General features: G+C 36.7%; 2 protein-coding genes across 5 annotated transcripts in view; one reads left to right on the top strand and one right to left on the bottom strand.

Annotated features, from left to right (window-relative positions):
• LOC145775145 (creatine kinase U-type, mitochondrial-like) overlaps positions 1–15781 on the bottom strand; it is a 34318-nt gene that overhangs the window by 11018 nt on the left and 7519 nt on the right. The window lies entirely within an intron of this gene.
• On the top strand, positions 1312–15195 carry LOC145775834 (uncharacterized). Of its 3 annotated transcripts, none has more exons than XM_082587215.1 (9): positions 1312–1422; positions 6472–6676; positions 8553–8614; positions 9256–9364; positions 11350–11452; positions 12029–12141; positions 12359–12516; positions 12773–12850; positions 13525–15195. In XM_082587215.1, exons 2-9 carry the CDS (start codon positions 6526–6528, stop codon positions 13744–13746), a joined length of 996 nt encoding a protein of 331 aa, XP_082443341.1. In that variant the 5' UTR covers positions 1312–1422; positions 6472–6525; the 3' UTR covers positions 13747–15195. The 3 variants fall into 3 exon arrangements, with proteins under 3 accessions (XP_082443341.1, XP_082443340.1, XP_082443339.1); XM_082587214.1 differs by lacking the exon at positions 1312–1422 and adding an exon at positions 6053–6164 and having other exon boundaries at positions 12032–12141; XM_082587213.1 differs by lacking the exon at positions 1312–1422 and adding an exon at positions 6053–6164.

Raw genomic sequence — 15781 nt, 5'->3', positions numbered from 1 at the left:
TTCCAGGCCTCATCAGTGCAGTGGTGACTATAGACACCAACACACTCAATTAAGGTTAAAGGAATCGGTTCTAAAAGAAGCAATTGTCAAGTATTAGAGTACTGTGATGAGGAAATCTTCACTATTAAAGTAAGCTCAAACAAGTATCATGAGCGTAGTATATGCACGTAGTGCAGGCCTATCGTTCAAAAGCAACTTTTGCTTCTTCGCAGCCTACCGAATAGCCTAAGTTTCGGTTTCTGATTTCTAAAAATAGCAAGAATCAAGTTGTCCGTGAACTAAAAAATAACATTTATAGCCATTCAGACAGGTTACGCCATCAAAGTTAGCGCCAGATTCTTCTATCAGTCGACCATGGACTTGTCAGATAAACGCTGATAAAAAAATAGAATGTCGCCTTCAAATTTGAAAGACGGCATTCTTGTTTTTTTACAAACTCAAAACATTTTTACAGTCTATCCACACAGAGGCTTTTCTTTTTCTTTATATGACGTCACTGATTTTCATGTAACTTCAACATCGTGAAATTTGTCAACAGTTTGTTTACATAAACAACTGAATAGCAGACTAAGCACATGAAGTGGGATAGGAAGAGATAAGACGGGAAAAATATTTCCACAGAAAAGCATTTGTAGACTTTGATTGTTACAACTTTGCATTTTTTCAAATTTTCTTTGTGAAGGTAAATCGGATAAACTTTTTTTACCCCAACTCTGTTTACCCCACAACCCAACCCCTGAAAATGTAAAAGTGAAGTTGGGACGGGGTATGATGAAAACCAGAGACGGGTCGCCCCAATTCTATACATTATATTAATGGTCACACAGTGGCGTACCTGTTGATACACATTGCTGAAATTCTGCTCATAACGATTTAAAGTGAAGAGGTATCATTGTAAACTAAAAATTAATTACAATAAATGTGCCATTATGTATATCACACACACCTAATATATTCATACACATTTTGTTTTGTCCGAGTTCATGATTGGTGTCGATTATGCATCACCACAGAGATGGTCGAAGATGATTTATCCATTCATAGTACTATGAAGAGTTCTTGGAAGTAGTCTTTGCCCCAGACAGCTAAATCCGTCATTTTTACCTTAATTCAACGTATGCAGACGTTGAATTGATGTAAAATGATGGATTTTGCTGTTTGGAGCGCAAACACGTCATGCAACGACGTGAGAATTCGGACAACTTGCAATCGGTAGGGTTACAAGTTTTTCGGTTGAAAACACGTCTAATTACGTTGAATAAATGTTAAGATTTTCTTTTGTTGATGAAATCATCTTCCTTGCTATGCAGAGTAACAACGCTTAGGAATTTTGTAATGTTCCAATTATTCAAACAGGAAATGAAATCATCCGATTTTGATTGCAAAGAGGCTGGATCTTCTGAATAAGTGACGTCACAATAGGTGAGATGAGAACGAACTTTCTGTGGTTTTATGAGCGATAAACATTTGGTAAACGTTAATTGACATATAAGGGGCTTTGAAATCAAGAGTTGATGTAAAGCAGAAATGAGGAAAGTTAATTATGAGGATTTGGTAAGTCTGTATTGGATATTATCGAGTTCGTATGATGTTGCCTGTTTATCACGTCGTTTTTTTGTCCGATATGAATGTAACATTCATATCATCGTGCATTAAGTACCAAAAACGTATTTTTTTGCATTTTGAAATCACTATTTCGCTTGTCACTCGTACAATGAAACACTGCTTGCATAGCATATCAGTTTCAACTGCAACCTTGGTTCTGGAAAACTACATCGGCCTGATAGAGTGTAGTTTTCTTGGTTAAAGTAGTTGTACAAATCTATAGTCGCAATGGTGGAAGAACTGCTATTACCTGCGGCTATGCAGCTTTGAGATTGGGATCAAGATGCCAACTTGTTGACAAGCCTATCTCTGAAAACAGCAGAATCGACAGAAGCCAGCACGGCATACAACAGAATATGATAGATAGCTTTAAAATGGTTTTAATCGATTTGAACGGGGTCGTTGTGTTTCTGATTTGTTTACACAGATATGGTATAGAATCCAACAGAACACATCTATTCATTCGGCTAGAAAAAAAACAGGTTAAAATCTATAAAAGGTTTCGTAGTTGCACATGAAGTTAGTTGGCGGACTCAAAATTGGCAACCAATATAAACAGGATTGTTGAGATTTTAATAAATGATTTAAGGTGTGTTTAAACGTTGAAATGGGTTTTGAAAACAACAGTAAAACTGTTCGGTAAATAAGATGTATTTATCAAAAGATTGAGCGTCATTAAAAACAAATGAGGTACAAAATCCACACTGTAAAGTTAAGCTAAGCTTCATTTGAAACCAAATGGTTGTTGCAAGAGAGACTACCGAGACGGATAAGGTTTAGAACAGACAAGGAAATAAGAAAATCCACCATTGTATTTTGTCTTCCTGTCACAAACTTTAGAAGTTCTTGAAACTTTTCAACATTTGAATGCGTCCGTTCAACGAAATAAATGAGTCAGGTGTACCACAGACAGGGGTGGGCGGACCCAAGGAAAGTAGCTGACACACTAAATAAAACGAAACGACAAATGTTTCTTGTTTGCCACTTTCTCCAACATCCACAAACTACTGGTGATTTTGTAACAATAATGTAAAAACATTTTCTTATTACAGACATTTTTCAAGTTTCTTCTTACAAACCTAATCGCAACAATTCTCTTACCAATCATACATCATACAAGGTGATATATTTGCATGAAGGTTGCGGTCATCTTGAAGAAAAACTTGTGTTTTGTAAATAAACGCCAATGCAAGGTTGGCAAAGACGACGTTAACTTTAGTACTGTGTTGCAGCGCAATGATATAAAAAAAACATGCTGAGTATGACACTATGACAGCCTACTCCGTAAAATGAGCACAAGAGTTTTAACTCGCTTACCAACACAACACCAATGCATTGCAAAAAATGAAGTCCAAAATACTTCGAAAATAATGTTTACTAACTATTATCGCAGATAAAACAACAAATATGGTGGCTAAGTTGGTGGACTTAAATAACTTTTGCCTGTCTAAGATGAACCGACCACGCCTTTTAGATTCCCGCCACATTGCGTATATTTTTAACTTTGAGAAATATTTTGGGGAAAATACGTGAGAAGACGTAGCTTAGAAAAATAAACAGTCTGAACTCTTAGACGGTCTAGCAACGCTTGGTCAGGTTTGCGATGTTACAATAAGCTAATTAACTGAACCAGCAGATATTGGTCACCATGATTGAACTGACGTGAAAGTATATAATTAGTTTACACCATCTGTGCCAAATAAAGTGAAACAAAAAAGTTCAATCCATGAAACCCGTTTATCAAACTGCTAAAAATACATATGTCACACAACAGAGACTGACAGCTGGTGAGCCGATTTCAAGCATGAAGTATCTTGAGCTAAGAAGTTCCTAGTTTTTGCCACAATAAACGAACTATATTTGCTGAGCTGTCCATTGTAACAGTGAAGCTGCAAGGTGTTCTACACTGAAACCGCAGCAATCAAAGCAATTTGGGAGTTAATTTTGGTAAAACATCGCTATTCAATGAGCGAGACTAAAATGGTGCAAGATTTCAAGTACGGAAGATTTAATCCTGGAAATATGAACACGCCATATCGCTGTTGGCAAACTTACAAAGTAAGACGTTGATTGCGAACACAAATTGCAACAAATTGCTTCTTCTGAGGCAACTTTTTGTGAACTTGGCTTACGTTAGAGCATGATGGTATGCACTATGCACGGATGTTTGAGAAACGTTTTGTAACGTCGCAATACGACAAATCTAATCAGGAAGCTGTCAGGGAAGCATCCCAGCCACAAATACAACCACTTTTTATTAACTCAACGTCTACAAACGTTGAATCAATGTAAAAGTAGGAAGATGATGATTATGGTTGAAGTTGAACTCAGGGGAAACACCTTCAAAAGCGCTTTTTTGTTATCATTGCTATTTTAGAACTTTTGGTAAAAAATAAGCAGCAAAAAAAGCATTTATGTATAGCGCCACATTACTATCAAAAGATATCGGCGATGTACACACCGATAGTCTAAGTAGGAATATCGTTTAATTCGTCGTAGTAAACAACAAAATAACCTTTAGAGCAATTTTGAATTAACTTCAAATTTCTTCTTCCCTTACACCACTAGACAGACAATGTCAACAGCCATTGGTGAAAGGAATTTTTGTTTGGTTTTTATCCTATCAAAAAGGATCTCGAAAAGAAGCAAGGAATGTTAACAAGAATAAACCTGAAGTTTATTCCTAAAAAAATATGTTCCATGCAAAATGTAAGAACAGTTTTGCGTTAATCCGATATCAAATGACTTGGAATCAACGCAAAACATCCGAGATGTTGCAGTTGTTTTTTATCTTGAAACACGCGTTTTCTTTAAAGAATGTGTCATTGTTTACTCTGATCACAATTCAGTGGAATGAAAATCTTTTTATAGTGAAATAAAAGTTATTCCAAAGTTTAAACTTTATTTTGAACGCCATCACCAACCAAACATTAAGATCTGTGGACGCTTAGAGGAAAGATTTTACGAGGTAGGCAAAGTGCAGAGTTAAGGTAACAGAAGACAGTGAAATGAAACTAGGCAATAAGTAAACACTCAGAGCTGACGTCTATGTAAATAACTGACACTGCACGCATGTACTACACTTGCGTAGTTTAGTATAGATATTACATTTTGTGCGGTGATAGTCGTAGACTTGCACAGTCATCAGGCAGTGAGTGAGTGATGCAAGTGTTGAGGATAAAAAGTATGACTTTAAAGTAATATGAACAACTAATTGAAGGCCGCAAGTTGAACAGAGTATTCTGAGTATTGCTATTATCTGAAATAACCAGTTCTTATTCGCTTTTAAAAGCGAAAAATAAGAATACTTCGTGATTATTACGCAAAAGCAAAGTAGACTTGATTTCAATCAATTTGTGGATGGAAACATACAACAAAAACTGTTTTAATTGGTAAATTGATGGTACATTGAGCGTTTTAACTGATAGCCAGTTTAAAGTGATTTAGTTTTAAGTAATCGCGCCACAGATAACATAATAGCAAACCAATCAAGAAACAGAAAGCCTTGTTTGTTTCTCTGAAACTACCGCAACCATTGGTGCAACTGTTCAATAAATTAGAGCTCTAAAGGTTATTTTGGCTTCTTAACTAACAAGATTAGTCCACTATACGAAGTCTTTATGTGAAAATCCAAGTTTAAGCATTTTATACTATCCAATACTTTAAAAACGTGAAGAATTGGAAAACAATGGAAATTTTGCGCCATAAGAACTTTACATAGTGGCTGTATCCGCCACTCTAGAAGGAAAACGTTTTTTCTAATTTACAAAATAATGTACTTTTTATGGGTTGTATCATACTGTATAAGAGTAGAGAAATCAGTTTTTAAGTAATTTAAGTTTTTTGTTGAAAGCAGCTGGTAGTGAAGCGTAAAAACAGTCAAATTGGCAATTGACTAATGTGACCGGAAAAGCGGAACTGCACGTCCCGTAATGCAACGTTCCTTACAAAAATATTTCCACCTATGATGAGTAGGTCATTCTCTAAGTCTAAACCATGAAGGAAGCGAATGGTCTAACAGCCTATCAATTGAAAACAGTGGCAACACATGAGGCGTGCAGTGCTACTCCTGAGATATTATTGTAAGATTCCTGACACAAGTCACGGTTGGTGCGTGCATTAGCGGATGCTCTCAGCCGAATTTCTGCATCCTGTCTTTGTATAGCGAGTTGGTCCAATAGTTGACGACGCCTACTTGCTATTCAGTTACCCTTCAAGGACGAAATTTTAAACGAAAATTGTAAAGTCGATCGAGAAACTTGCATGAAAAGCCACAGACAAAACCTCAATCAATTCCTTCTCAGTCCTACATTTAATTGTACAAAATGGTTTATAAGTAGCGTGTTGACTTCTTTACAGTGAAGGTTAAGGCTGCTCCAGTAAACGTTTTGGAGTTGTGCTACACTGTCGAATCAGATACAGTCGTTATTTTTTTAATGCATTTTCCAGCCTGCAACATTCAGTAAAAAAACTTTAGGCAAAACTTCATTGAATCTTTGTACTTCGTGGAATTCACGCACTTTACCTAATTTTGATGCCTTCTGAAACATCATAAAATGGTAAGACAGCTTGCAAAGCGCACCCGTCTGTGGCATACCAGCAACATAGTTAAAAACCATCATTTTATTCAATTAGCAGCGAATACAAGATCATGGAGACGTGGATCCCTATGACAACTGCTCATATCGAAACAAGCTAGCCTACACAATTGCCTTTAACATAGAATTTGTGGATGTGAATTTTTGAAAATAAACAGTTTCTCTAAAGTTTAATGCATATTTTACGATTCATTGACAAATGCCATTAAATATCGCCCAGTTTGTGCCACCGGAACTTTAATTAAATAGCTTTTATTTTTTATTGCAGTCTGATTCAAGTAACGACTGCGACGTGGAAAAGGGCTTGTCATATAAAGGGGACATGGCTACAGCAAGTCCGGTATTGGGCGGCCCAGCGTCCCGATCAGTCAGCAAGCATGTGTTTCAAACTCACAACTACAAACGCCCAACATTCTGCGCCCACTGTGGCGGGCTGCTGGTTGGGGTAATCAAGCAAGGAATGCGATGCAAACGTGAGTGCCAACTGTCTCAGTAAATCATAACCCTCCGTAAGTGAAGAGCTCGTATTTTTGATTCAGCAGTTTGGATCATCACATTTTCTTCACAAATTGCTATAAAAACGATTTAACATTCTGGGTTAGTTGCAAGAACGAGCCACCAAGATTCAAGGAATATTCTGATCGACATGTTGCATAATATTTTTATAGAAAAAAACGTTGGTTGGTTAAAGCAAATCTAAAAGAATAAATTGTGTTCCTTTACATATGTTGCATTATTTTAACTTGCTTCGAAAATTAATTCTAAGTGTGTGACATATTCATACAGGTAGCGCTGCAAAGATAATAATCATTCGCTATCTCTGCTTGCAGCAAATTGCGCATCAACATGGGTTACTTGACAGGGTTTCATGTGATTTTATGAGCCGTACTGCTTCCAGCATGCTGGCTCAAGGCAGATTGGAAGAGGGTGATATGTCACCCATGTGTCACCAGATTATACAGAACTACAAAGATAGATGGCTATAAAAATGGAACTACAAAGATAGATGGCTATAAAAATTTTCAATAAAATTGTAGAAAATAGATTGACAATTTGGTTTGTAGGAAAAACCTGAAGGGTACTATACTAAAGAAGACAAGTGTGTTCACTTTACGAAGAACTAGAACTAGGGTTGATCATGGGGTAGACCTACTAAAAGTGTTGACAACCTGCAAACAGGTGGTGTTTTTTCATTGAAGCTAAATAACTGTCACAGACCCAGAGGTGTTCGTACCTCCCAATCAGGTCTTTTTACATTGGTTCAACGTTAGCAGACGTTAATCAATATAAAATGAACCGATCTGTTGTCAACGTTTTCTTCTCGACACATGGTGGTCCTATGTTTACTACCTGATAATGTTTTGCGACGTCTTCAAAAATCATCTCAAGATGAAAAACAAAATACTTCATTGGTGACTTTGCATAACAGCATCGAATGTGTTTTTAACTGTATTTAAAAAATGTTTTGGCATATGCTTTCTTATTTTGTGAGCAAATTTGGCAGATAGAAGTAAAGATTATAATGACAACGTAAGCGAGTCATAATGTATTTCTCGGAATGGTACATTGATTCTTTTTTGATACCAAAAAAGAAAGTCACTTTCTACTAAATCAACAAAATATTTATACGTTTCTGGGCAGCCAAAATATTTATACATTGATCTTTAGCCAAGAAACACAATGGCATTTATAGAAGGTTAGCTTTTCTCTTAGATGCTGAGGATATGAAAATAAAGTTCCCATAATAGCACACAGCTGCTCCTAACCATCATTTCCTTGTTTGTGACTTTTTCAGAATACTAAGCACCTACAGTCCTACAGTTTTTTTTTTTTAAATTGATAACAACATAGATTATTCCAGACAACAAAATTCATCATTTCTAAATTGGTTCAACATCTGCAGACGTTGAACCAATGTAAAAATGGCGGAGTTTGTTGTCTGGATATTAATCTCCTGTGTTGATAACTAACCTTTAGCATAATAGCCAAAAATTAAATATCGTAGAAACATGAAAAAGTTGTAGAATTATTTCGTAGCAAACACGTGTCCCTGATTAAACACTCTCTCAGCCGTTAACAAGAATAAAGCGGTCATTGCTTCTGAAGCCACTCTTCAGCAACTATGGTTACTCTATTTACAACACAATAAGTTTGACCATAAATTTATGAGCCAGGAGAAAACGCAATATACCGACGCACCCACTGAAATGCTGAGTACTACCAGAAAATGTAAAGCCAGCATTTTTGTAGTCCGAAAGGCTACTTCAACGACTATGTCTCAATTTTAATATCTAGTAAGTAAGCTGTTTATAACTATTACGATAAACTAAATCTTAAATACTGTTGTAGGTTGTGAAGTTGATGTGCATGAGAAATGCCAAGAAGATCTTAAAAAAAACTGCATAGAAGTGGTAAGTGCTGGAGAAGCAATACATCTGAATTGCAAGATACTGCATGGTGTGTAAAACAATATGCAGGTCAACGATGTTTCAAAGACAATCCTGTATCGTCACTAAAACAACAACATTGAGAATTTGAGATGTGATGCAATAGAACATTGAAACGCATTTTCCGCCCACATCAGCAGTTAGGTCACAATTTCACTGGATCGTAAAAACAAAGTGGTTCTAACTGAAAGAAGTTTCAACTGTTCTAACGTTGTAAATAAAATAATGTACAAATTATATGTGCACATATTGTCTGTCTTAAAAGCTTCATGTTAGGAAAACACAGCAGGTCGATATCTGCCTACTGCTTGTAACTGAAAAGTGCATCACCGTAAGCGTGTTTGTAATCTGCATTCTGCAAGTGGCTGCAGCAGTGTTTTGACCGGTAAAACACCTCCAAGCTACGACAATTTTCTCTATGAACCAGCTATACTTAATATCGAAAAGTTTCGAGAAGAGCACTCACAATATCACGTGGTTGCTGCAGCGGCCTGCAGATTATAAATACGCTCACCCTAGGAAGTCCAGCGATGTGAAACATCTGAAAGAGCAAAATTTTGTCCTCGCTCATGAACGAAAGTCTAACGTCATATTCCTTTCTATAGATTGTCGGGAATCATAACTTTCGAGAGAAAACATACAAGTCGTTGACTTATTGTGATTTCTGCCAGAAATTACTGGTCGGAGTTGTAAACCAAGGATTGAGATGCTCAGGTAAGAAAGGTTTGCTACTTTGCTTGGTCTCTGACTCTAAGCGATCAAGTTTGTATTGTCAATCAATCCAGAGCAGCATACGATATCAATTATGTGAAACATAAAATCTTGTTTTGTCATTTTATTTATCGTATTTGTATGTATGTAGGCTGTTAAAGTGAGAATGTGGTTGGAACTTTATTGCAATGAAGACACAATTTTCCTTTTTGTTTGCGTATACCTAACGTAAATTTGAAATACTTCCGATAACTTATATTATCACCATATAAGAAACATCGTTTGCGCAAGTACGTTTAAAAGTTTACTGCCAAAAAGCATTTTCAATAGTGTGCTCTCAAATAGAAATTTATTGGTAAGCCTGAAACACATTTTTTGCCTTCTGTTTCTGGTTGTTGCTCACGAGGCTGAGGTGCTGGACTACAAAACCTGGGAAAATTTGCACCGTGTCCTGAGCTATAATTGTCATTCTATTTTTTAAAAAGACGAACGATCGCTCAGAAATTGTTAACTCAAACAAATTGATTAAACCGTCAGAAGAAAGGTTCACATCGATTAGTAGATCTTTTGTTTACCTTGCACTTCTCTCTAGTTAGTATTCTATTTACAAGACTCTTAATAATAAACCAAGGAAACATCAACGTAAAACACGGACGACTAAACTACCACAGGGTTAAAAATAGAGAAGCCAGGGGTTCTGAAAAGATGGTCACAACGTAAGACAAAATGAAATCAAATTCGTCAATCTTGCTCATTGTGTTATAAAAACTGCTTTTTAGAATTTGAATACCTAGACAGGTATTACTAGGAACCAAAATATACGTCATAGGTATGTACACTTTGTGGTGCAATAGATCGTATATGTTAGCGGTGTAAACAACATACGTCTTGGTAAAACACTCTGAGCTTGTCAGCTATGGAGTAGGCTACTTTAAAACATAAAGTGCATGCCTTTAAAACAAACATTATCCGCAGTATAGCCAATACACCCTGGTATAGAGTCAATCGCATCAGACTTTTGCACATTTTTTGTTAGTTAACTTGCCAGTTTGTCGTGCATCGTCGACTACTTTCTTTCCCGAAACTTCAGCAACGAAAACTAAACAAGATTTCAAATACAGTGCAGTAATACGTTTTCCACACTGATTTTTGCTGAAGTTCATCGGCCAAAATTAAGTTTTGGGCCTATATTTGGATTGAAATTAAATTTCAGTTTCCAGCCGAGTTTCGGCTTGTACAATTCGCTCCCAATTGTCGCAACTCAGTGTTACCCAGCCAGCAAAAGTTACCTTGTTGCGTCGTTTAGACGTGTAGCGATATTCAAATAATACAAATGGAACCTGTTTCTGATTGGGTAGCAGCATAAGTGACTGCTCGGCCTGGGCTGGTTTTATTGTGTTTCATCCATGGCATTTGATGGTTTCATTTTCCACACCGCAGTAAACTTTACTTTCTTGACTTTTAAATGATTTTGATATGCGTGTGGACACGTTGATTGGGGGCAAAACAATTGCAATACTGACAGCACAATCGGAGATATAAATAATGGAATGAATTCGATAACGCGTTTTACAAAAGCTTGTAATCTCTTTCTTCTCTCGTGTTGTCGCTACATATGAGGACACCTGGCTGTTAGCCACTGCCTTGTGTCATCGTCAAGAGAGACTAGGCCTTCGATACCATGATGTGATCTGTACCGAGGGCAATATTTGATTATGTGGGCTGCCGTCTGCATGTCACCGCACTCACAGGCTTGCAATGAGACATAGTGATAACATCTTTTAGACACCACTTCTTGTAAACCTACCCTGCTTTACTTCTAAGACTGGACAATAGTTCATGCGTCTAAACTCTGATAAAATTTGCCCACACCTGAAACGAACGTACTTTCTTTTATCATTGCCCTAAGTGCTGTAATCAATTGATAAAAGGTCAGAAAATTAAGTGTTTACAAAATCCCTTGCAAGATCTACGTATATACTTTGCAGAGTGTGGTGCCAACGTCCATGAAAAATGCCAAGAACAGATAGAAGTAACATGCGACAAAGTGAAGCATCGGAAAAAAGCTGCCAAGTCCCCTGCTCATACCAGGTAACGCGCTTTTCCGCCGTAGCACTTCCTAAATGAGTTGAAATGTTAAATCAACGTTAAAACGATCTAACTTTCTGGCTTGGATGGTGACCGATAACCAGTACAGAAACTAGCTATGAAGATCCCAGGTAACAAAATCCGCCATTTTTACATTAATTCAACGTCTGCTGACGTAACTATGGCAGATTTTTCTGTCTGGGAAGTGGCAGAGGAAACGAAAGACTATCAGCGCACCAAAAGACAGACTATTTTCTGCAATAGCTAATTTGACGATTTGTCACTTCAAAGTTTATAGACACTGTATACTGTATACTTGTATAGTACACAGTAAAATTCGGCTATGGTGACATTTCGCTATGGTGACACTTTTTCGAAGATCCCTTCAGTTATCACTATAGGCGACCTCTTCTGTACTAACACACTACACAGCTTATACACTACAGACTGAAATCGTATTTTTAGAAGTATAGAATGAATGCACATACAGTTTGCTTTCTATAATGACACTTTCTGCTGCGTAGCTTCAGAGAATAGATTTACAAAGTTCGACTTTTGAGCATTACGTTTTTCAAATAGCAGTTTTCAACGCGGCAAAGGATCCCGCACAAGTACAAAGAGACCAAAAATTGATGAGAAGACTCCTTTTGCTGCAACCATGAGTAAACTACATGAGGATCATGCTGAGTCAAGTACGTTCTCAAAATGCATTCGTCTTGTCAAAACCTGAAATCTTCGAACTGGTCCTAACACAAGTAAAAGAAGAATAAACCTTTCAAACTCAGAAAATAGAAAGAAATTATGTGTATATTAATAACGTTGAAAGAGCAATATAACTCTCCTTGCATACAAAATCAAATTTAATTCTATCAATTCTTTTAAAACTTGATGCAATGTTATGAAATGAAGGCTTATCAGACAACTCGTACAAGTTTGACATGATGCCAGTCCCCGGATCGTCGGTCATGGGGTTAAGTCCATCATCCGCACCAAGCAGTCCTACGCGTACGCCAAAGCAAGAACGATCAAGATCACTTGGCCCCGAAGCAACAATGTTACAACAGCAGGTAAAAACAAGAGACTGGGCAAAATCCGTCATTTTTACATTGATTAACCGTCTACAAACGTTGAATCAATGTAAAAATAGTAGATTTTTGTCTATGGATTAGACTGGGCAAATAAACTACTAGATAGAATTACTTGTAAAGACAGTTCTTTGTCTCCCGCAAACTTTTAAAATAAAGGAATTTCAATCTCATCCGTCAATCTTAAATTTTTGTTTTCGTTTAAACTTGTGTGGGTAATACGAATAGTTTATTTTAGGTGAACGAAGTAACTGGAATCATGAAGGCAAATGTGGACAAAATGACAGAGCGTGGAGAAAAAATTGACAACTTACAGGTAGGGTCTTAAACCTGACATTACAAATTTAAATTGTTAAATGCCAAAAATAGTAAGAATGTCTTTGAAACAGCTTCATAGGTTTATTTCTTATTCCAACAATCAGCTGTTTTATAAAATAACTTCCTGTGTATGAACCAGTCAATCGATATTCGTGATCTGGCATACCAGGCAAAGATCACTTGCAGAGCTGTTGGGTTGGGATTGTGATAAATTTTTGATCGTGGAATCTTTGTATAAAACTGTGAAGGGCTGTGGAGTCGGGAGAAAAATAAATCATTCCAACTTTTCGATTTATAACTGGCCGACTACGGCTTCAGTGTTGCCAGATTTTTTTTAGGGTTGCCAGATTTTATTTTCATTTTTTGATTACTGAAAAAGAGTAATCAGTAATTTTATGAAACTTAATGCATTAAAGTTGTGATGTTGTAAGAAATAGAGTTGTCATCTTATTACTGCAAACAGTTAATTATGTAGCAAACAAAACTTTTATTGTTTATCGCTTTATATGAAACCGGAGTCAGCCTTATTTTAACGACTTCTACTCCGGACACACCAAAATCGATCCTACTCCAACTCCATAGCTCTGAAACTGTGTTGCTTTTTGATTTGCAATTTTGGTAAAGAGGCTTTTTCATTCTTTTCAGTCTATGGATTTTTTGTTTCTCTTTTAGGTTAAATCGATGCACCTTGAGGAGAGTTCAAAAATATTTCAAACAAAAGCAAAAGATATCAAGAAAAAATATTGGCTCCAGAATAAAAAGCTTTGGATAGGCATTGCAGTAGCTGTGTTACTCCTTATCATTGTCATCGTTATTGTTGTGGTTATCAAAACCCAAACCTCAACAAGTCAAGCGGTCGCTTCAAGCAGTAAATCGGAACAAACAAACGGATAACAAGACGAAGAGAACGACGGTTACGTACAAATTTGCTCTCCGCTTTGCATTCTATGCTTTATAACGGCGAGAGCAGACAGTGCGCATTACTCCATGATAAAGATCAATGTGTTTGTTCAAATTTCACTGACCAACCATCAACAAGCTGAAATTTGTGACGGAGTTTTAGATTCTCTCATCATTTGATTTGTTATCATCATTTGATTTTTATTGAACAATACTGAGGGCATCCCGTTGTAAAAAGGCCGCAGCATCTATCAGTTATCTAATGCTTTCAGATGCCACCGTGCGGAAATATATCTGTAACTTAAACTGTAAAAACATATTTCCAAAATCATACCTTTTTTAATTTGATGAATATATATAAAAGTGCTTGTTTATACAAAACCAAAATTAACATTTGGTAGTAAAAGTTTGTACGACAAAGAAGCTATTCTTTCAGTTCTCATTGAAGTGTTTCACTGGTGGCGCATTCATATAATTTCAAGCACTTTTTTACAACAGGCCCTGAGCACGAGTCAGGGACTTTCATCACTTGGCTTAATCATAGATAACGTCACAGATAACGTCACTAAACGTCACAGATAATGTCACAACGAAAGTGAGCAGCGCTTACAGCATACACCGAGATAAATTTTATATTATTTTATATCTTTTATAAATAGTGTACCATTGATTGGTTGTAAGTTTTAAGCAATCAGCATTTTACCCTCAAAGAATGAAATGTTTTAAAGTTTTAATTCTTATCAATGTTTAATTGGAAAAATTAATTAAATACGTCGTCCCGATACCTCAGTTGGTTATGCGCCCGACTTTGTGCACGAAAAAGGTTCATAATCAAGCAGCACTGGTCCGACTCTCGAGGTGTGCGCTTGAGCGACGCATTTCAAGGACTGCTCTCCATTCAGTGGCACCAAGTGGATGGAATAATTCACAGACAACAAGCGAAACTTTAACTCTGTCAACATCATCAATGACCGGACGTTTCAGTGATTCAAAGCCTCTACAACTATGCGTAACTGCCAGGATTAAGCTCTACAAGAAGCTTTCTCAGTCTGAGGACAAAGATTCTTACAATCAATCATAATTGCCAATGATCCATGCAATGCAAATTTTTATAAAACTAAAGTCAAATACTTAATACTTAGTCAAGTCAAGCATCGTAAGGTTCAGACATTAGAAGAAAGTGAGAAAGCAACTTCCATAGTTCTATGGACAAAATTTCATTGAAACGATTGGCAGAAGGAGAAACGTTGCCTCATTATAATAAAAATGAAAAAAGCATTTGCATATTTTTTGACCTACAATAGAAGTGTTTATAAAACTTGTATATTTTTCTTATGCGACTTTTCACCGCGATTCAAAGCAGCTAACTGATAAACTTGTATTACGTTTAAATCAGTTTGCAATGATTTATTTTAACCGATTGATGTTTGAACGATGTGAAACCTTAGGTTACAACAGTGGTTCTCAACCTTTTTGACTCACGGACTATTCTCAAGCTCGCCTATATATCCGCGGACTCAAGCTATATATTAACGAAAAATAGGTTTTTTGATTTCTATCCAAGAGAGTTTAATACGGTATCAACGAATAAAGCAAGCACTGTTTTTCACTCAACACACACTCAATGAGAGCCTTGTTCTTGAACTTGCTTGACAAGTTTATCGAATTCTGGAATTATGGTTGTCAGTGCACATCTGATGTCATCTTCCGGTTGAAGTCTATTGCGATACTTCGTTTTGATCATCGTCAGAGTTGAAAAGCCAGATTCACACAGGTATGTGGTTGGAAATGGCAAAAGAGCTGTTGCAGCTTGCTTGCAAAGATCTGAAAGACTAGGCTCCATCGACTGCACATTTGCCCAAAATTGAGTCAAAGAAGCCTTTTTAAACTTGTCTTTCCACATCTGTCGGCTTTGCAATTCAAGCAACTGTTCAGCAATACAGTCCATATCTGAGTGAAGTTCTAGCGCTGACACCTGAAAAGGATTCCGAACCCAATTAAAGATCCTGCAATAATTGTTGGAAGGAAT

The sequence above is a fragment of the Aplidium turbinatum genome, chromosome 8, assembly GCF_918807975.1.
Source record: "Aplidium turbinatum chromosome 8, kaAplTurb1.1, whole genome shotgun sequence".
In the NCBI taxonomy this organism is placed as follows: domain Eukaryota; kingdom Metazoa; phylum Chordata; class Ascidiacea; order Aplousobranchia; family Polyclinidae; genus Aplidium; species Aplidium turbinatum.
Note: the sequence above shows the minus strand (reverse complement) of the source record. Positions and strands in the feature narration are given on the sequence as shown.